The following is a 22,503-nucleotide window of genomic DNA, read 5'->3' as shown; positions in this document are numbered from 1 at the left end:
TCTACTTCTACTACTAATTCTACTACTACTTTTACTACTTATACTTGTATTTTTACTACTAATTCTACTACTACTTTTACTATTTATACTTCTACTACTACTTTTACTACTTATACTACCACTTCTACTAAAGTTTTCTATTTATAATTCTACTACTACTACTTCAACTTCTACTACTAATTCTACTACTACTTTTACTAGTTATACTTCTTCTTCTACTAAAGACTTTTCTACTTCTACTTCTACTACTGCTACTACTTCTACTACTTCTACTTATATTACTAATTCTACGTGTACTATTAATTCTATTTATACTTTTACAAATAATTCTACTATAGCTTTTACTCTAGCTTATACTTACCTACTACTACTTATAGACTTTAGACTTTAGGCCAATTTCGTTGCTTGGCAACCGTTAAAATACACAGCAGAGAGATGTATTATTAAAAAGTAATAATATTAATATTAATAAGTTAAAAATAGTGCAATATAGTATAAACAGAATAAATGAATAACATTATAAATATTGCATATAATAATTAATGTATATAAAGTATAAATACAAGTAAGTCAACAATAGTGCTAATATTCTATAATTAGAATAATACATAATATTTTAAATAGCTCAAGTAATATCTTCATTCAGCAGTCAGATGGTCAGGAAAGAAACTGTTTCCAAATCTTTCTGTTCTGCAGCAGATGCTGCGGAACCTTCAGCCAGATGCCAGGAGAGAGAACCGTCCAGACAGCGATACGTTTATACTTCTAAAAGTGGAACAAAGTTGTTTTCTCAACGCTTTCCTCGCATAAAAGACTTCAAGTACCTTTCAATCCAACTTGAAATTGTCGTATCATCGAGGATCACAGTTTCCCTTCATAAGATAAAAACTCGATGAGCCACAGCGGCGAAGAAAACTTCCTTTCAACAGGCAGAATCTTTGAGCAGAGCCAGACTCGATAGAGATGGAGCATCAACCAGACCATCATTAACTGAAGGTTCTCTCCAGGTGCTCCGGGCCGAGCGGTGCTGCCCACCCCAGGAGGCAGCGCAGCCTTCCGAGCCGCCCTGTGGACCAACCTGGAGAAGCTGATGGACCAGATCTGTGCGGCGTGCAGACAGGTACGGACCTTAATAACAAACACCAGCCGCTTCCATACGTCTGAGTCTCTGGTGGTGTTTCTGGTTCAGGTGCAGCACCTGCAGAAGGTCCTGATGAAGAAGAGAGACCCTGTCACTCACGTCTGCTTCATCGACGAGATCGTCAAGGTGGGTCAGTGGGGTCCAGTGTCTTTTTGGACGACTGAGCTCCAGTCACTACATTAAAATGAACAATGACCATGACTCTAAAAAGAGTACTCTGAAAATAATCAACATTAGTCGACATGAGAGTAGAAATGTCACGTTACGATGTCACGTTACGATGTCACGTTACGATGTCACCTTACGATGTCACCTTACGATGTCACCTTACGATGTCACAATGTCGCATTACAACGTCGCATTACAACGTCGCATTACAACGTCGCGTTACGATGTCACAATGTCGCGTTACGATGTCACAATGTCGCGTTACGATGTCACGTTACGATGTCACCTTACGATGTCACCTTACGATGTCACCTTACGATGTCACCTTACGATGTCACCTTACGATGTCACCTTACGATGTCACCTTACGATGTCACAATGTCGCATTACAACGTCGCATTACAACGTCGCATTACAACGTCGCGTTACGATGTCACAATGTCGCGTTACGATGTCACAATGTCGCGTTACGATGTCACGTTATGATGTCACGTTACGATGTCACGTTACGATGTCACCTTACGATGTCACCTTACGATGTCACCTTACGATGTCACCTTACGATGTCACCTTACGATGTCACCTTACGATGTCACCTTACGATGTCACCTTACGATGTCACAATGTCGCATTACAACGTCGCATTACAACGTCGCATTACAACGTCGCATTACAACGTCGCGTTACGATGTCACAATGTCGCGTTACGATGTCACAATGTCGCGTTACGATGTCACGTTACGATGTCACGTTACGATGTCACCTTACGATGTCACCTTACGATGTCACCTTACGATGTCACCTTACGATGTCACCTTACGATGTCACCTTACGATGTCACCTTACGATGTCACCTTACGATGTCACAATGTCGCATTACAACGTCGCATTACAACGTCGCATTACAACTTCGCATTACAACGTCGCGTTACGATGTCACAATGTCGCGTTACGATGTCACAATGTCGCGTTACGATGTCACGTTACGATGTCACGTTACGATGTCACGTTACGATGTCACGTTACGATGTCACGTTACGATGTCACCTTACGATGTCACCTTACGATGTCACCTTACGATGTCACGTTACGATGTCACGTTATGATGTCACGTTACGATGTCACGTTACGATGTCACGTTACGATGTCACGTTACGATGTCACGTTACGATGTCACCTTACGATGTCACCTTACGATGTCACCTTACGATGTCACCTTACGATGTCACCTTACGATGTCACAATGTCGCATTACAACGTCGCATTACAACGTCGCATTACAACGTCGCATTACAACGTCGCATTACAACGTCGCATTACAACGTCGCGTTACGATGTCACAATGTCGCGTTACGATGTCACAATGTCGCGTTACGATGTCACGTTATGATGTCACGTTACGATGTCACCTTACGATGTCACCTTACGATGTCACCTTACGATGTCACCTTACGATGTCACCTTACGATGTCACCTTACGATGTCACCTTACGATGTCACAATGTCGCATTACAACGTCGCATTACAACGTCGCATTACAACGTCGCATTACAACGTCGCATTACAACGTCGCATTACAACGTCGCATTACAACGTCGCGTTACGATGTCACAATGTCGCGTTACGATGTCACAATGTCGCGTTACGATGTCACGTTACGATGTCACCTTACGATGTCACCTTACGATGTCACCTTACGATGTCACCTTACGATGTCACCTTACGATGTCACCTTACGATGTCACAATGTCGCATTACAACGTCGCATTACAACGTCGCATTACAACGTCGCATTACAACGTCGCATTACAACGTCGCATTACAACGTCGCATTACAACGTCGCATTACAACGTCGCGTTACGATGTCACAATGTCGCGTTACGATGTCACAATGTCACGTTACGATGTCACCTTACGATGTCACCTTACGATGTCACCTTACGATGTCACCTTACGATGTCACCTTACGATGTCACCTTACGATGTCACCTTACGATGTCACCTTACGATGTCACCTTACGATGTCACAATGTCGCATTACAACGTCGCATTACAACGTCGCATTACAACGTCGCATTACAACGTCGCATTACAACTTCGCGTTACGATGTCACAATGTCGCGTTACGATGTCACAATGTCGCGTTACGATGTCACGTTATGATGTCACGTTACGATGTCACGTTACGATGTCACCTTACGATGTCACCTTACGATGTCACCTTACGATGTCACCTTACGATGTCACCTTACGATGTCACCTTACGATGTCACCTTACGATGTCACAATGTCGCGTTACGCCGTCGCGCTACGATGTCACATTAGTACGATCATGGACAAGTGTCTAAACCCGACAACAGCCCGTCAAGTCTCCACAGTCGTACCTAAGTTGGTCAGTTACCATGGCGACAAAGCTCTCACCAATTACCCAGAGATGGAGGTGTGAGGCGGAGAAATAATGATATGCCTGGAAAGCTTCTCTGGCAGCATCACTTCTGACTGTCGGTGTTTGTTACGAGCTCTTGACCGAGGGAAGCGTTTTTTTTCTTCTGATTTCCTTTCTTCTGGAGTTCTGCACGAGCAGGTTCCAGGAGAGACGACAGATAAATGCCACGAGGATGAATCATGAGAGAATCAAGTATTTTTAACATCACGGATGAAAACCTGAGACTGGAGGAGAAGCTGCTTCATGTAAAACAACATCAGCAACACTTCACTGATGTCACCGAATACTAATACTGCTTAACAACATGTACCTTTTTTATTATTATTTTTTATTATTCCATTGAATCATTTGGTTATTTAAAGGTTCAATGTGTATTTCTAACAATAATTAATTACAAATTGAATTTAAAAACATCGAATATTTTCAAAATGAACACGTTTATTTGCGCATAGTTTGCAAATGTAGTAGTAGAATTAGTAGTATGTAAGTAAGTAATTAGTATTTATATAGCCAGGGTCACAAAGCGCTTAAACAATCAAAACAATACTTAATAAAAAATAGTATAAGTTTAGTTAGTTAGTAAAAGTAGTAGTAGAGTTTGTAGTATACGTAGAAATAGTAGTAGTATAAGTAGAAGTAGAAAAAGATGCACTATAAGTAGTAGTATAAGTATAGTTAGTAAACGTAGTAGTAGAAGTAGTAGTAGTATTATAAGTATAAGAAGAAAAAGATGCACTATAAGTAGTAGTATAAGTATAGTTAGTAAACGTAGTAGTAGAAGTATTATAAGTATAAGTAGAAAAATCTATAGAAGAAGTATAAGTAGTAAAAGTTGTAGTAGAATTAGTAGTATAAGTGTCTTCAGCATTCACACAAATATTATTTAAAGGTTCAATATGTATTTCTTCCAAATTGAATAAAAAAAAACGTTTCTTTTACACAAACATAAAACGTTCAAACATGTCTTCAGGACGGACAGCAGGACATTCTTTTCTCCTTCTGGAGCGACGTCACCAGCTCACTGAGTCTGCAGTTCCACAAGGCAACAGAGGGTGAGTCTGTGGGTCTGTGGGTCTGTGGGTCTGAGAGTCTGAGGGTCTGTGGGTCTGTGAGTCTGTGGGTCTGAGAGTCTGAGGGTCTGAGGGTCTGAGAGTCTGAGAGTCTGTGGGTCTGAGGGTCTGAGGGTCTGAGGGTCTGTGGGTCTGTGGGTCTGTGGGTCTGAGAGTCTGAGGGTCTGAGGGTCTGTGGGTCTGTGGGTCTGTGGGTCTGAGAGTCTGAGAGTCTGAGGGTCTGAGAGTCTGAGGGTCTGAGAGTCTGAGGGTCTGTGAGTCTGTGGGTCTGTGAGTCTGTGGGTCTGTGAGTCTGTGGGTCTGTGAGTCTGTGGGTCTGTGAGTCTGTGGGTCTGTGAGTCTGTGGGTCTGTGAGTCTGTGGGTCTGAGGGTCTGTGGGTCTGAGAGTCTGAGGGTCTGAGAGTCTGTGGGTCTGTGAGTCTGTGGGTCTGATTGAACTGGTTCACAACATTATAATACAAAGATAAAGTATATATAATCCTATAATATAATACATTTCATTGAAGTGATTTCATTGGTTACATATTGTGTGTTCATTTTTTCTGCCCACTTTAACACTTGTGTCATCTCAGGGTCAAAGTGACCCGAAGGCACGAAAACAAATGTGTTTTAGGTATCCCTTGTGTCTTCTCACGGTCAAAGTGACCCGAAGGCCCGAAAACAAAATGTGTTTTAGGTATCCCTTGTGTTATCTCAGGGTCAAAGTGACCCGAAGGCCCGAAAACAAATTTGTTTTTAGGTATCCCTTGTGTTATCTCTGGGTCAAAGAGACCCGGAGGCCCGAAAACAAATTTGTTTTTAGGTATCCCTTGTGTTATCTCTGGGTCAAGGTCAACGACCTCCCTGGCTCCCGTAAATACACATGCAGTGCTGGAGGTTGTTCACCTTGACAAAGGATAACACAAACACGTTTTCAAGCGTCTGGGTCTCTCTGACCCTGAGATAACACAAGGGATACCTACAATTACATCTCAACTAAGTAAAGGTTGATCACGTTCCTGCTTTATTATAAAATCATGTTGTAGTTTAAAGCTCAGTCCTAATAAATGTACTTCGATCAAAATAAATGTTTTCAATAATATAAAAAACTACATTTTTTTGTTTTGAAGTAACTCTATTGAAAAATTTAAAAAAAGAATCAAAACAACCTTTTTTTTTAATACAACTTCATTACATTGAATAATAAAGAAACAAATGCTCAGAATGAATCCAATAACACGAGGAATGAGTCCCTGAGTCTGTTAGTGTTGCATCATGGGAGGAGCGTCACGTTGTCGTCACTAAAAGTACATGTTTGTGTAGCGACAAACCTTCACAGTAAAGTTCTCTTCACAGGCTCACAGGACATATGGAGGCGTCAGTATTTCCAGAGACGCCTCATGGAAGTGAGAAGAGACGGATTTAGATTCTCCTGAAATACTTTAGATTCTACACAACTGTAGTTTCTTCCTCTCTAGTGATGTCATCGTTAGGTAACTGATGACATCACTGATGACATCACTGATGACATCACTCTATAGTGTTCCACACGTTCAACTATTTAAAATATTAATCATTATTCTGCTTTTTTAATGTTGTTGTATTTAAGCAGGTTTATTATTAAAAAAAATTCTGTTTATTGAAAGGTTGAATTAGATTGTTTTCAAGAATACTTTAATGAATTAGTTTTAAACACACAGTTTGATATACTCATTAAAAAAGTAAACAAATAATTGTCTAAATTCAATGTTTTTCACTCTGGGTTGAAATGATACATTTGGATTGAATTAAGTGTGTACAAGTGTGTGTACAAGTGTGTGAACAATTGTGTACCTGTGTGTACGTGTGTGTAAGTGTGTGTACGTGTGTATACAAGTGTGTACGTGTGTGTACAAGTGTGTTCGTGTGTGTAAAAGTGTGTATGTGTGTGAACAAGTGTGTACAGGTGTGTACAAGTGTGTACATGTGTGTACGTGTGTTTTTATTTGTTCAGGCTTTTCCTTGATTTTCTGGAACTCCTGTTGTGTTCTCAGTATTATCTTGATCTTTAAAGTATGTACTTTATTGAGTATTGTTTTGATTGTTTAAGCACTTTGTGACCCTGGTCTGTAAAAGCTCTATATAAATAAATATTACTTACTTACTTACTTACATGTATATACAAGTGTGTGAACAAGTGTGTATGTGTGTGAACAAGTGTGTGTACGTGTGTGTGTACATGTGTGTACAAGTGTGTATGGGTGTGTACAAGTGTGTACGTGTGTGAACGGGTGTGTGTACGTGTGTGTACAAGTGTGTACGTGTGTGTGTATGTGTGTGTACAAGTGTGTATGTGTGTGTACAAGTGAGTACGTGTGTGTACGTGTGTGTACGTGTGTGTACGTGTGTGTACAAGTGTGTATGTGTGTGTACAAGTGTGTACGTGTGTGTACGTGTGTGTACGTGTGTGTGTACGTGTGTGTACGTGTGTGTATGTGTGTGTACAAGTGTGTACGTGTGTGTACGTGTGTGTGTACGTGTGTGTACGTGTGTAAATATATGTACAAGTGTGTACATGTGTGTTTGTCTCATTTCTGTGCTGCAATTAAACGTCCGGCCTCTAGATGGCGGCGTCATTACGTCCTTTGCATCTAAAGGAAGAATGATGACTGAGGACGAGAGGATACAAATAAACATCTGCTCTCCGTCCCTCAGCCTCGTCGTTCCTGAAGCAGGCGTTCGAGGGAGAGTTCCCCAAACTGCTGCGCCTCTACAACGAGCTGTGGCGCCGCCTGCAGCAGTACAGCTGCAGCCTGCAGGGGGCGCTGACGGGAGGAGCCGACATCGCCCCGGACGGCTCGGAGTCGGACGGTCTGGACCTGTTCACGAGCGGCAAACAGGACTATAAGTGAGTTTGACCTTTGACCTCGTGACCTTAAGAACGCTCCAGTCAGAGACGACAACCTCTGGTCACATGACCTTGAACTGATGCTTTAATGTATGAATTCTACGTATTTAACACTTAAAATGTTAAAAGTATATTTAATAAAATGTTGTTTTTCTTTAACGCATTTCAAACTTTTTACCGAAATATAATGTTTAATTAATTTAAAAGGCTACAAATTTAAAAAAACGAATAATAACATAATATTACGTTTATTTTTGTATTATTTAAATATGAATATCAAGCTATTATATATAAAATCACTCATTTTAAAAATGTTGAATTTCAATAATTCAATACAAACCATTCAATGTAGAATCTATTGAACTTAATTATTCAATATTATAATTAAACGCTTGGAAATAAACGACATACGATATCACAATATTTTTAGTTAAGTGTGTTTCACAGAAAATAAATTGTATAACGTTGTATTATTTGCTAGTAATCACGTAATATAAGCTATATACCAGTACATTTTATTTTGTTTATTTTAAGGAATTATTTTCATAATTAATTACATTTTTTAAAAATGTTTTCTATTTGCATGTATTTATGTTATCATTGTTTTTCAGTTGAAGTATTCGGAAGTAAAATGATATCATAATTCAATAGCAAGCTATGCTATGCTATGCTATGCTATGCTATGCTATGCTATGCTATGCTATGCTATGCTATGCTATGCTACGCTATGCCATGCTATGCTATGCTATGCTATGCTATGCTACTCTACGCTACGCTATACAAAGCTATGCTATGCTATACAAAGCTTACTATGCTATGCTATGCTACTCTACGCTATGCTACGCTATACAAAGCTATGCTATGCTAGGCTATGCTATACAAAGCTACGCTAAGCTAAGCTAAACTATGCTAAGCTACATGTGTTTGACCCGTAGCCCTGAAAAAGCCCTGAAAGACTCCCTGCAGCCGTACGAGTCCGCCTACCTGTCCAAGTCTCTGTCGCGCCTGTTCGACCCCATCAACCTGGTGTTCCCCATGGGGGGCCGGAACCCTCCGTCCAACGACGAGCTGGACAGCATCATCAAGACCATCAGCAGGTGCAGAGGCTGCTGGGAACTTTATACACGTGTGTCGCTACAAACATCTTTTTTTTATCTTCTGTGTAAAACACACTTGGTTTAGTAACAACACAACTGTACTGGACATACAGTAACACACTCTCACCTGCAGACACACACCTTCAAATACTCACGGAGAGTGAGTAGATGAATACACACATGCCTTTGTCATGTGATATTTATTTGTTTGAGTTTAAGAAAATATCGATACATGTGTGTACAAGTGTGTACAAGTGTGTATGTGTGTGTACGTGTGTGCACGTGTGTGCACAAGTGTCTACGTGTGTGTACATGTGTGTACAAGTGTGTAAGTGTATGTGTGTGTACATGTGTGTACGTGTGTGCACAAGTGTGCAGATGTGTGTAAGTGTGTGCATGTGTGTGCACAAGTGTCTACGTGTGTGTACATGTGTGTAAGTGTATGTGTGTGTATGTGTGCATGTGTGTGCACAAGTGTCTACGTGTGTGTACATGTGTGTAAGTGTATGTGTGTGTACAAGTGTGTAGATGTGTGTACAAGTGTGTATGTGTGTGCACAAGTGTCTACGTGTGTGTACATGTGTGTAAGTGTATGTGTGTGTACAAGTGTGTATGTGTGTGCATGTGTGTGCACAAGTGTCTACGTGTGTACATGTGTGTAAGTGTATGTGTGTGTACAAGTGTGTAGATGTGTGTACAAGTGTGTACGTGTGTGCATGTGTGTGCACAAGTGTCTACGTGTGTGTACATGTGTGTAAGTGTATGTGTGTGTACAAGTGTGTACAAGTGTGTAGATGTGTGTACAAGTGTGTACAGTATCACACATATATACTGACACACATCTTCTCTCTCCTCAGTGAACTGAACGTCGCTTCCATCGACTCACTCTTGGCTCTTTCTGTCGCTAAAAACGCTGCTAAGACGGTTCAACTTTTCTGTGTGAAGTCGGAGCAACTGGTGAGTGTGTTTGTGTTCTTGTTTGTCGTGCACACACACACACACACACACACACACACACACACGCACACCCACACCAGAGGGTTCATCAGGTCATGACCTCTTCTCTCCAGCTGTGCACTCAGGGTGACGCCTCTCAGGTGATCGGTTCTCTCACTGAAGGTCAGAGGAGGAACATCTCTGTGGTCAACTCTCTGCACCGACTCCAGCAGGCTGTGGTGAAGGTAGGATGAAGCTCTTGGTCAGTGACCTCTCTGTACACACATGTACACACATGTACACACATGTACACACATGTACACACATGTACACACATGTACACACATGTACACACATGTACACACATGTACACACATGTACACACATGTACACACACGTACACACATGTACACACACGTACACACACGTACACACACGTACACACACGTACACACATGTACACACATGTACACACACGTACACACACGTACACACACGTACACACACGTACACACATGTACACACACGTACACACATGTACACACATGTACACACATGTACACACATGTACACACACGTACACACACGTACACACACGTACACACACGTACACACATGTACACACATGTACACACATGTACACACATGTACACACATGTACACACACGTACACACACGTACACACATGTACACACACGTACACACATGTACACACATGTACACACATGTACACACATGTACACACATGTACACACACGTACACACACGTACACACATGTACACACATGTACACACATGTACACACATGTACACACATGTACACACATGTACACACATGTACACACATGTACACACATGTACACACATGTACACACACGTACACACACGTACACACATGTACACACACGTACACACATGTACACACACGTACACACATGTACACACATGTACACACACGTACACACATGTACACACATGTACACACATGTACACACACGTACACACACGTACACACACGTACACACACGTACACACACGTACACACACGTACACACTTACACACACGTACACACATGTACACACATGTACACACACGTACACACACGTACACACACGTACACACTTACACACACGTACACACATGTACACACATGTACACACATGTACACACACGTACACACACGTACACACACGTACACACACGTACACACATGTACACACATGTACACACATTTACACACACGTACACACATGTACACACATGTACACACATGTACACACACGTACACACATGTACACACATGTACACACATGTACACACACGTACACACATGTACACACATGTACACACATGTACACACATGTACACACACGTACACACATGTACACACATGTACACACATGTACACACACGTACACACATGTACACACATGTACACACATGTACACACACGTACACACATGTACACACATGTACAGACATGTACACACACGTACACACATGTACACACATGTACACACATGTACACACACGTACACACATGTACACACATGTACACACACGTACACACATGTACACACATGTACACACACGTACACACACGTACACACATGTACACACATGTACACACATGTACACACATGTACACACATGTACACACACGTACACACATGTACACACATGTACACACATGTACACACATGTACACACATGTACACACACGTACACACACGTACACACATGTACACACATGTACACACATGTACACACATGTACACACATGTACACACATGTACACACATGTACACACATGTACACACATGTACACACACGTACACACATGTACACACACGTACACACATGTACACACATGTACACACATGTACACACACATACACATATGTACACACATGTACACACATGTACACACACATACACATATGTACACACATGTACACACATGTACACACACGTACACACACGTACACACACGTACACACACGTACACACACGTACACACGTACACACGTACACACACGTACACACATGTACACACATGTACACACACGTACACACATGTACACACATGTACACACACGTACACACATGTACACACATGTACACACATGTACACACACGTACACACATGTACACACATGTACACACATGTACACACACGTACACACATGTACACACATGTACACACACGTACACACACGTACACACATGTACACACATGTACACACACGTACACACATGTACACACATGTACACACATGTACACACATGTACACACATGTACACACATGTACACACACGTACACACATGTACACACATGTACACACACGTACACACATGTACACACATGTACACACACGTACACACATGTACACACATGTACACACATGTACACACATGTACACACACGTACACACATGTACACACATGTACACACATGTACACACATGTACACACATGTACACACACGTACACACACGTACACACATGTACACACATGTACACACATGTACACACATGTACACACATGTACACACACGTACACACATGTACACACATGTACACACATGTACACACACATACACACATGTACACACATGTACACACATGTACACACATGTACACACATGTACACACATGTACACACATGTACACACACGTACAAACACGTACACACATGTACACACATGTACACACATGTACACACATGTACACACATGTACACACATGTACACACATGTACACACATGTACACACACATACACATATGTACACACATGTACACACATGTACACACATGTACACACACGTACACACACGTACACACAAGTACACACACGTACACACATGTACACACATGTACACACATGTACACACACGTACACACACGTACACACATGTACACACATGTACACACATGTACACACATGTACACACATGTACACACACGTACACACACGTACACACACGTACACACATGTACACACATGTACACACACGTACACACACGTACACACACGTACACACACGTACACACATGTACACACATGTACACACATGTACACACATGTACACACATGTACACACATGTACACACATGTACACACACGTACACACACATGTACACACACGTACACACACGTACACACACGTACACACACGTACACACACGTACACACACGTACACACACGTACACACATGTACACACATGTACACACACGTACACACACGTACACACACGTACACACACAAGTACACACACAAGTACACACACAAGTACACACACGTACACACACGTACACACACGTACACACATGTACACACACGTACACACACGTACACACACGTACACACACGTGTCATTGTGTTGGTGTTTCAATGGAAGCCATGGTTTGAGATCCTTCTTCAGTCCAGAGAGAAACATGTGAACAAATACCTTTTAATTCATATTAATGTGTTTTTTGAAGAACAAGTTGATCATTTAAAGTCAGTTCTTGAATAAAACCTGATGTTTTTGGTTTTAATTTAACTTTTTTCTTCTTTTTTTTTACCTGAATCTTTCCAAAGAGAAAAAAAACAGTTTGTAGTGAAATCAAACAGACCTACACTGTGTTCTAGTTAAAAGGATGACTGAGGACGAGAGGATACAGTTGAATGCATTTGTATATTTCTGTGTTGCATTTAAACCTCCGGCCTCTAGAGGGCAGCAGTCGTTACGTCCTCCACAGCTAAAAAAAAAAAAATACAATATACATATATACTTGTTACTACACTTTCACAACACCAGAGTCAAGTACTGGACAATACTACACATATATACTTGTTACTACACTATCACAACACCAGAGTCAAGTACTGGACAATACTACACATATATACTTGTTACTACACTATCACAACACCAGAGTCAAGTACTGGACAATACTACACATATATACTTGTTACTACACTATCACAACACCAGAGTCAAGTACTGGACAATGCTACACATATATACTTGTTACTACACTATCACAACACCAGAGTCAAGTACTGGACAATACTACACATACATACTTGTTACTACACTATCACAACACCAGAGTCAAGTACTGGACAATACTACACATATATACTTGTTACTACACTATCACAACACCAGAGTCAAGTACTGGACAATACTACACATATATACTTGTTACTATGCTATCACAACACTAGAGTCAAGTACTGGACAATACTACACATATACACTTGTTACTACACTATCACAACACTAGAGTCAAGTACTGGACAATACTACACATATATACTTGTTACTACACTATCACAACACCAGAGTCAAGTACTGGACAATACTACACATACATACTTGTTACTACACTATCACAACACCAGAGTCAAGTACTGGACAATACTACACATATATACTTGTTACTACGCTATCACAACACTAGAGTCAAGTACTGGACAATACTACACATATATACTTGTTACTACACTATCACAACACCAGAGTCAAGTACTGGACAATACTACATGTATATACTTGTTACTACACTATCACAACACCAGAGTCAAGTACTGGACAATACTACACATATATACTTGTTACTACACTATCATAACACCAGAGTCAAGTACTGGACAATACTACACATATATACTTGTTACTACACTATCATAACACCAGAGTCAAGTACTGGACAATACTACACATATATACTTGTTACTACACTATCACAACACCAGAGTCAAGTACTGGACAATACTACACATATATACTTGTTACTACACTATCACAACACCAGAGTCAAGTACTGGACAATACTACACATATATACTTGTTACTACACTATCACAACACCAGAGTCAAGTACTGGACAATACTACACATATATACTTGTTACTACACTATCACAACACCAGAGTCAAGTACTGGACAATGCTACACATATATACTTGTTACTACACTATCACAACACCAGAGTCAAGTACTGGACAATACTACACATACATACTTGTTACTACACTATCACAACACCAGAGTCAAGTACTGGACAATACTACACATATATACTTGTTACTACACTATCACAACACCAGAGTCAAGTACTGGACAATACTACACATATATACTTGTTACTATGCTATCACAACACTAGAGTCAAGTACTGGACAATACTACACATATACACTTGTTACTACACTATCACAACACTAGAGTCAAGTACTGGACAATACTACACATATATACTTGTTACTACACTATCACAACACCAGAGTCAAGTACTGGACAATACTACACATACATACTTGTTACTACACTATCACAACACCAGAGTCAAGTACTGGACAATACTACACATATATACTTGTTACTACGCTATCACAACACTAGAGTCAAGTACTGGACAATACTACACATATATACTTGTTACTACACTATCACAACACCAGAGTCAAGTACTGGACAATACTACATGTATATACTTGTTACTACACTATCACAACACCAGAGTCAAGTACTGGACAATACTACACATATATACTTGTTACTACACTATCATAACACCAGAGTCAAGTACTGGACAATACTACACATATATACTTGTTACTACACTATCATAACACCAGAGTCAAGTACTGGACAATACTACACATATATACTTGTTACTACACTATCACAACACCAGAGTCAAGTACTGGACAATACTACACATATATACTTGTTACTACACGATCAAATCACCAGAGTCAAGTACTGGACAATACTACACATATATACTTGTTACTACACTATCACAACACCAGAGTCAAGTACTGGACAATACTACACATATATACTTGTTACTACACGATCAAATCACCAGAGTCAAGTACTGGACAATACTACACATATATACTTGTTACTACACTATCACAACACCAGAGTCAAGTACTGGACAATACTACACATACATACTTGTTACTACACTATCACAACACCAGAGTCAAGTACTGGACAATACTACACATATATACTTGTTACTACACTATCACAACACCAGAGTCAAGTACTGGACAATACTACACATATATACTTGTTACTACACTATCACAACACCAGAGTCAAGTACTGGACAATACTACACATATATACTTGTTACTACACTATCACAACACCAGAGTCAAGTACTGGACAATACTACACATATATACTTGTTACTACACTATCACTATCCTAGAATCAACAACAACACTCATCAAGACTAAAGTCATGTTCGTCAGAACATGGACTGCTGAGGTTGGTTTCCATGGCAACCTTGACACTCGTCGACAGGTGATTCTCCTCCTGAGACTCTGGACCAGGTGTGTGACGCTCGAGTGGTTAGAAGGTCAGAGTTCAAGAGCAGCCTCGGGGCGTTCTGATACGTCTGACCCAGAGAGGTCGTCACCATGGTAACAGTCAAGCTGAGGTGGTGTGTTCAGGGAGTGTTGGAGTGATGGAGGTGAAGCCGCTCGTCATGAGCATGAACGCACCGCGAGAAGTGTGTCATGAACGCACCACGAGAAGTGTGTCATGAACGCACCGCGAGAAGTGTGTCATGAACACACCGCGAGAAGTGTGTCATGAACGCACAACGAGAAGTGTGTCGTGAACGCACCGCGAGAAGTGTGTCATGAACGCACCGCGAGAAGTGTGTCATGAACGCACCACGAGAAGTGTGTCATGAACGCACCGCGAGAAGTGTGTCATGAACACACCGCGAGAAGTGTGTCATGAACGCACCGCGAGAAGTGTGTCGTGAACGCACCGCGAGAAGTGTGTCATGAACGCACCACGAGAAGTGTGTCGTGAACGCACCGCGAGAAGTGTGTCATGAACACACCGCGAGAAGTGTGTCATGAACGCACCACGAGAAGTGTGTCGTGAACGCACCGCGAGAAGTGTGTCATGAACGCACGGCGAGAAGTGTGTCATGAACGCACCGCGAGAAGTGTGTCATGAACGCACCACGAGAAGTGTGTCATGAACGCACCGCGAGAAGTGTGTCATGAACGCACCGCGAGAAGTGTGTCATGAACGCACCGCGAGAAGTGTGTCATGAACGCACCGCGAGAAGTGTGTCGTGAACGCACCGCGAGAAGTGTGTCATGAACGCACCACGAGAAGTGTGTCGTGAACGCACAACGAGAAGTGTGTCGTGAACGCACCACGAGAAGTGTGTCGTGAACGCACCACGAGAAGTGTGTCATGAACGCACAACGAGAAGTGTGTCATGAACCCACCACGAGAAGTGTGTCATGAACGCACAACGAGAAGTGTGTCATGAACGCACAACGAGAAGTGTGTCATGAACGCACAACGAGAAGTGTGTCATGAACGCACCACGAGAAGTGTGTCATGAACGCACCGCGAGAAGTGTGTCATGAACGCACCACGAGAAGTGTGTCATGAACGCACAACGAGAAGTGTGTCATGAACGCACAACGAGAAGTGTGTCATGAACGCACCGCGAGAAGTGTGTCATGAACGCACCACGAAAAGTGTGTCATGAACGCACCACGAAAAGTGTGTCGTGAACGCACCACGAGAAGTGTGTCGTGAACGCACCACGAGAAGTGTGTCGTGAACGCACCACGAAAAGTGTGTCGTGAACGCACCACGAGAAGTGTGTCATGAACGCACCACGAGAAGTGTTGTGAACGCACCACGAGAAGTGTGTCATGAACGCACCACGAGAAGTGTGTCGTGAACGCACCACGAGAAGTGTGTCATGAACGCACAACGAGAAGTGTGTCGTGAACGCACCACGAGAAGTGTGTCGTGAACGCATCGCGAGAAGTGTGTCATGAACGCACCACGAAAAGTGTGTCGTGAACGCACCGCGAGAAGTGTGTCGTGAACGCACCGCGAGAAGTGTGTCATGAACGCACCACGAGAAGTGTGTCGTGAACGCACCGCGAGAAGTGTGTCGTGAACGCACCACGAAAAGTGTGTCGTGAACGCACCGCGAGAAGTGTGTCGTGAACGCACCGCGAGAAGTGTGTCGTGAACGCACCACGAAAAGTGTGTCGTGAACGCACCGCGAGAAGTGTGTCATGAACGCACCACGAGAAGTGTTGTGAACGCACCACGAGAAGTGTGTCATGAACGCACCACGAGAAGTGTGTCGTGAACGCACCACGAGAAGTGTGTCATGAACGCACAACGAGAAGTGTGTCGTGAACGCACCACGAGAAGTGTGTCGTGAACGCATCGCGAGAAGTGTGTCATGAACGCACCACGAAAAGTGTGTCATGAACGCACCACGAAAAGTGTGTCGTGAACGCACCACGAGAAGTGTGTCGTGAACGCACCACGAGAAGTGTGTCGTGAACGCACCACGAGAAGTGTGTCGTGAACACACCGCGAGAAGTGTGTCATGAACGCACCACGAGAAGTGTGTCGTGAACGCACCGCGAGAAGTGTGTCGTGAACGCACCACGAGAAGTGTGTCGTGAACGCACCACGAAAAGTGTGTCGTGAACGCACCACGAAAAGTGTGTCGTGAACGCACCACGAGAAGTGTGTCATGAACGCACCACGAGAAGTGTGTCGTGAACGCACCGCGAGAAGTGTGTCATGAACGCACCACGAGAAGTGTTGTGAACGCACCACGAGAAGTGTGTCATGAACGCACCACGAGAAGTGTGTCGTGAACGCACCGCGAGAAGTGTGTCGTGAACGCACCACGAGAAGTGTGTCGTGAACGCACCGCGAGAAGTGTGTCGTGAACGCACCGCGAGAAGTGTGTCATGAACGCACCACGGGAAGTGTGTCGTGAACGCACCGCGAGAAGTGTGTCATGAACGCACCACGAGAAGTGTGTCGTGAACGCACCGCGAGAAGTGTGTCATGAACGCACCACGAGAAGTGTGTCATGAACGCACCACGAGAAGTGTGTCGTGAACGCACCGCGAGAAGTGTGTCATGAACGCACCACGAGAAGTGTCGTGAACGCACCGCGAGAAGTGTGTCATGAACGCACCACGAGAAGTGTGTCATGAACGCACCACGAGAAGTGTGTCGTGAACGCACCGCGAGAAGTGTGTCATGAACGCACCACGAGAAGTGTCGTGAACGCACCACGAGAAGTGTGTCATGAACGCACCGCGAGAAGTGTGTCATGAACGCACCACGAGAAGTGTCGTGAACGCACCGCGAGAAGTGTGTCATGAACGCACCACGAGAAGTGTGTCGTGAACGCACCACGAGAAGTGTCGTGAACGCACCGCGAGAAGTGTGTCATGAACGCACCACGAGAAGTGTGTCATGAACGCACCACGAGAAGTGTCGTGAACGCACCGCGAGAAGTGTGTCATGAACGCACCACGAGAAGTGTGTCGTGAACGCACCGCGAGAAGTGTGTCATGAACGCACCACGAGAAGTGTGTCGTGAACGCACCACGAGAAGTGTGTCGTGAACGCACCACGAGAAGTGTGTCGTGAACGCACCGCGAGAAGTGTGTCATGAACGCACCACGAGAAGTGTGTCGTGAACGCACCGCGAGAAGTGTGTCATGAACGCACCACGAGAAGTGTGTCATGAACGCACCACGAGAAGTGTGTCGTGAACGCACCGCGAGAAGTGTGTCATGAACGCACCGCGAGAAGTGTGTCGTGAACGCACCGCGAGAAGTGTGTCATGAACGCACCACGAGAAGTGTGTCATGAACGCACCACGAGAAGTGTGTCGTGAACGCACCGCGAGAAGTGTGTCATGAACGCACCACGAGAAGTGTTGTGAACGCACCACGAGAAGTGTGTCATGAATGCACCACGAGAATTGTGTCGTGAACGCACCGCGAGAAGTGTGTCGTGAACGCACCGCGAGAAGTGTGTCGTGAACGCACCACGAGAAGTGTGTCATGAACGCACCGCGAGAAGTGTGTCGTGAACGCACCGCGAGAAGTGTGTCATGAACGCACCACGAGAAGTGTGTCGTGAACGCACCGCGAGAAGTGTGTCGTGAACGCACCACGAGAAGTGTCGTGAACGCACCACGAGAAGTGTGTCATGAACGCACCACGAGAAGTGTGTCGTGAACGCACCGCGAGAAGTGTGTCATGAACGCACCACGAGAAGTGTCGTGAACGCACCACGAGAAGTGTGTCATGAACGCACCACGAGAAGTGTGTCGTGAACGCACCACGAGAAGTGTGTCGTGAACGCACAACGAGAAGTGTGTCGTGAACGCACCACGAGAAGTGTGTCATGAACGCACAACGAGAAGTGTGTCGTGAACGCACAACGAGAAGTGTGTCGTGAACGCACCACGAGAAGTGTGTCGTGAACGCACCACGAGAAGTGTGTCATGAACGCACAACGAGAAGTGTGTTGTGAACGCACCACGAGAAGTGTGTCGTGAACGCACCGCGAGAAGTGTGTCATGAACGCACCACGAAAAGTGTGTCATGAACGCACCGCGAGAAGTGTGTCATGAACGCACCGCGAGAAGTGTGTCATGAACGCACCACGAGAAGTGTGTCGTGAACGCACCGCGAGAAGTGTGTCGTGAACGCACCACGACAAGTGTGTCGTGAACGCACCACGAAAAGTGTGTCGTGAACGCACCACGAGAAGTGTGTCGTGAACGCACCACGAGAAGTGTGTCGTGAACGCACCACGAGAAGTGTGTCGTGAACGCACCACGAGAAGTGTGTCGTGAACGCACCACGACAAGTGTGTCGTGAACGCACCACGAAAAGTGTGTCGTGAACGCACCACGAGAAGTGTGTCGTGAACGCACCGCGAGAAGTGTGTCGTGAACGCACCACGACAAGTGTGTCGTGAACGCACCGCGAGAAGTGTGTCGTGAACGCACCACGACAAGTGTGTCGTGAACGCACCACGAAAAGTGTGTCGTGAACGCACCACGAGAAGTGTGTCGTGAACGCACCGCGAGAAGTGTGTCGTGAACGCACCACGACAAGTGTGTCGTGAACGCACCACGAAAAGTGTGTCGTGAACGCACCACGAGAAGTGTGTCATGAACGCACCGCGAGAAGTGTGTCGTGAACGCACCACGACAAGTGTGTCGTGAACGCACCACGAAAAGTGTGTCGTGAACGCACCACGAGAAGTGTGTCGTGAACGCACCGCGAGAAGTGTGTCGTGAACGCACCACGACAAGTGTGTCGTGAACGCACCACGAAAAGTGTGTCGTGAACGCACCACGAGAAGTGTGTCGTGAACGCACCACGAGAAGTGTGTCGTGAACGCACCACGAGAAGTGTGTCGTGAACGCACCACGACAAGTGTGTCGTGAACGCACCACGAAAAGTGTGTCGTGAACGCACCACGAGAAGTGTGTCGTGAACGCACCGCGAGAAGTGTGTCGTGAACGCACCACGAGAAGTGTGTCGTGAACGCACCACGAGAAGTGTGTCGTGAACGCACCACGAGAAGTGTGTCGTGAACGCACCACGAGAAGTGTGTCATGAACGCACCACGAGAAGTGTGTCGTGAACGCACCACGAGAAGTGTGTCATGAACGCACAACGAGAAGTGTGTCATGAACCCACCACGAGAAGTGTCGTGAACGCACCGCGAGAAGTGTGTCATGAACGCACCACGAGAAGTGTGTCGTGAACGCACCACGAGAAGTGTGTCGTGAACGCACCGCGAGAAGTGTGTCATGAACGCACCACGAGAAGTGTGTCATGAACGCACCACGAGAAGTGTCGTGAACGCACCGCGAGAAGTGTGTCATGAACGCACCACGAGAAGTGTGTCGTGAACGCACCGCGAGAAGTGTGTCATGAACGCACCACGAGAAGTGTGTCGTGAACGCACCACGAGAAGTGTGTCGTGAACGCACCACGAGAAGTGTGTCGTGAACGCACCGCGAGAAGTGTGTCATGAACGCACCACGAGAAGTGTGTCGTGAACGCACCACGAGAAGTGTGTCATGAACGCACCACGAGAAGTGTGTCGTGAACGCACCGCGAGAAGTGTGTCATGAACGCACCACGAGAAGTGTGTCATGAACGCACCACGAGAAGTGTGTCGTGAACGCACCGCGAGAAGTGTGTCATGAACGCACCGCGAGAAGTGTGTCGTGAACGCACCACGAGAAGTGTGTCATGAACGCACCACGAGAAGTGTGTCATGAACGCACCACGAGAAGTGTGTCGTGAACGCACCGCGAGAAGTGTGTCATGAACGCACCACGAGAAGTGTGTCATGAACGCACCACGAGAAGTGTGTCATGAACGCACCACGAGAAGTGTGTCGTGAACGCACCGCGAGAAGTGTGTCATGAACGCACCACGAGAAGTGTGTCATGAACGCACCACGAGAAGTGTGTCATGAACGCACCACGAGAAGTGTGTCGTGCAGATGTTAACATACACATGTGTGTGTTCTCTTGTGTTTGTTTAGATGTTAATGTACACATGTGTGTGTTCTCTTGTGTTTGTGCAGATGTTAATGTACACATGTGTGTGTTCTCTTGTGTTTGTTTAGATGTTAATGTACACATGTGTGTGTTCTCTTGTGTTTGTTTAGATGTTAATGTACACGTGTGTGTTCTCTTGTGTTTGTGTAGATGTTAATGTACACATGTGTGTGTTCTCTTGTGTTTGTGCAGATGTTAACGTACACATGTGTGTGTTCTCTTGTGTTTGTGTAGATGTTAACGTACACATGTGTGTTTTCTCTTGTGTTTGTGTAGATGTTAACGTACACATGTGTGTGTTCTCTTGTGTTTGTGTAGATGTTAACGTACACATGTGTGTGTTCTCTTGTGTT

The 22,503-nt window shown here is 44.3% G+C and overlaps 1 protein-coding gene across 1 annotated transcript in view; it reads left to right on the top strand.

Moving 5' to 3' along the window:
- Positions 1-22,503, top strand: part of cog5 (component of oligomeric golgi complex 5) — a 94,192-nt gene that overhangs the window by 64,801 nt on the left and 6,888 nt on the right. The window contains exons 9-15 of the mRNA XM_087786204.1: positions 1,008-1,120; positions 1,190-1,267; positions 4,727-4,808; positions 7,500-7,692; positions 8,628-8,789; positions 9,647-9,746; positions 9,860-9,970. Of these exons, the coding sequence (XP_087642330.1) occupies positions 1,008-1,120; positions 1,190-1,267; positions 4,727-4,808; positions 7,500-7,692; positions 8,628-8,789; positions 9,647-9,746; positions 9,860-9,970 (839 nt within the window). The remainder of the gene's footprint in view (positions 1-1,007; positions 1,121-1,189; positions 1,268-4,726; positions 4,809-7,499; positions 7,693-8,627; positions 8,790-9,646; positions 9,747-9,859; positions 9,971-22,503) is intronic.

Source organism: Callionymus lyra, chromosome 3 (assembly GCF_982586985.1).
Source record: "Callionymus lyra chromosome 3, fCalLyr1.hap1.1, whole genome shotgun sequence".
NCBI classification, from domain to species: Eukaryota; Metazoa; Chordata; class Actinopteri; order Syngnathiformes; family Callionymidae; genus Callionymus; species Callionymus lyra.
This window is presented reverse-complemented; position numbering and strand designations above follow the sequence as displayed.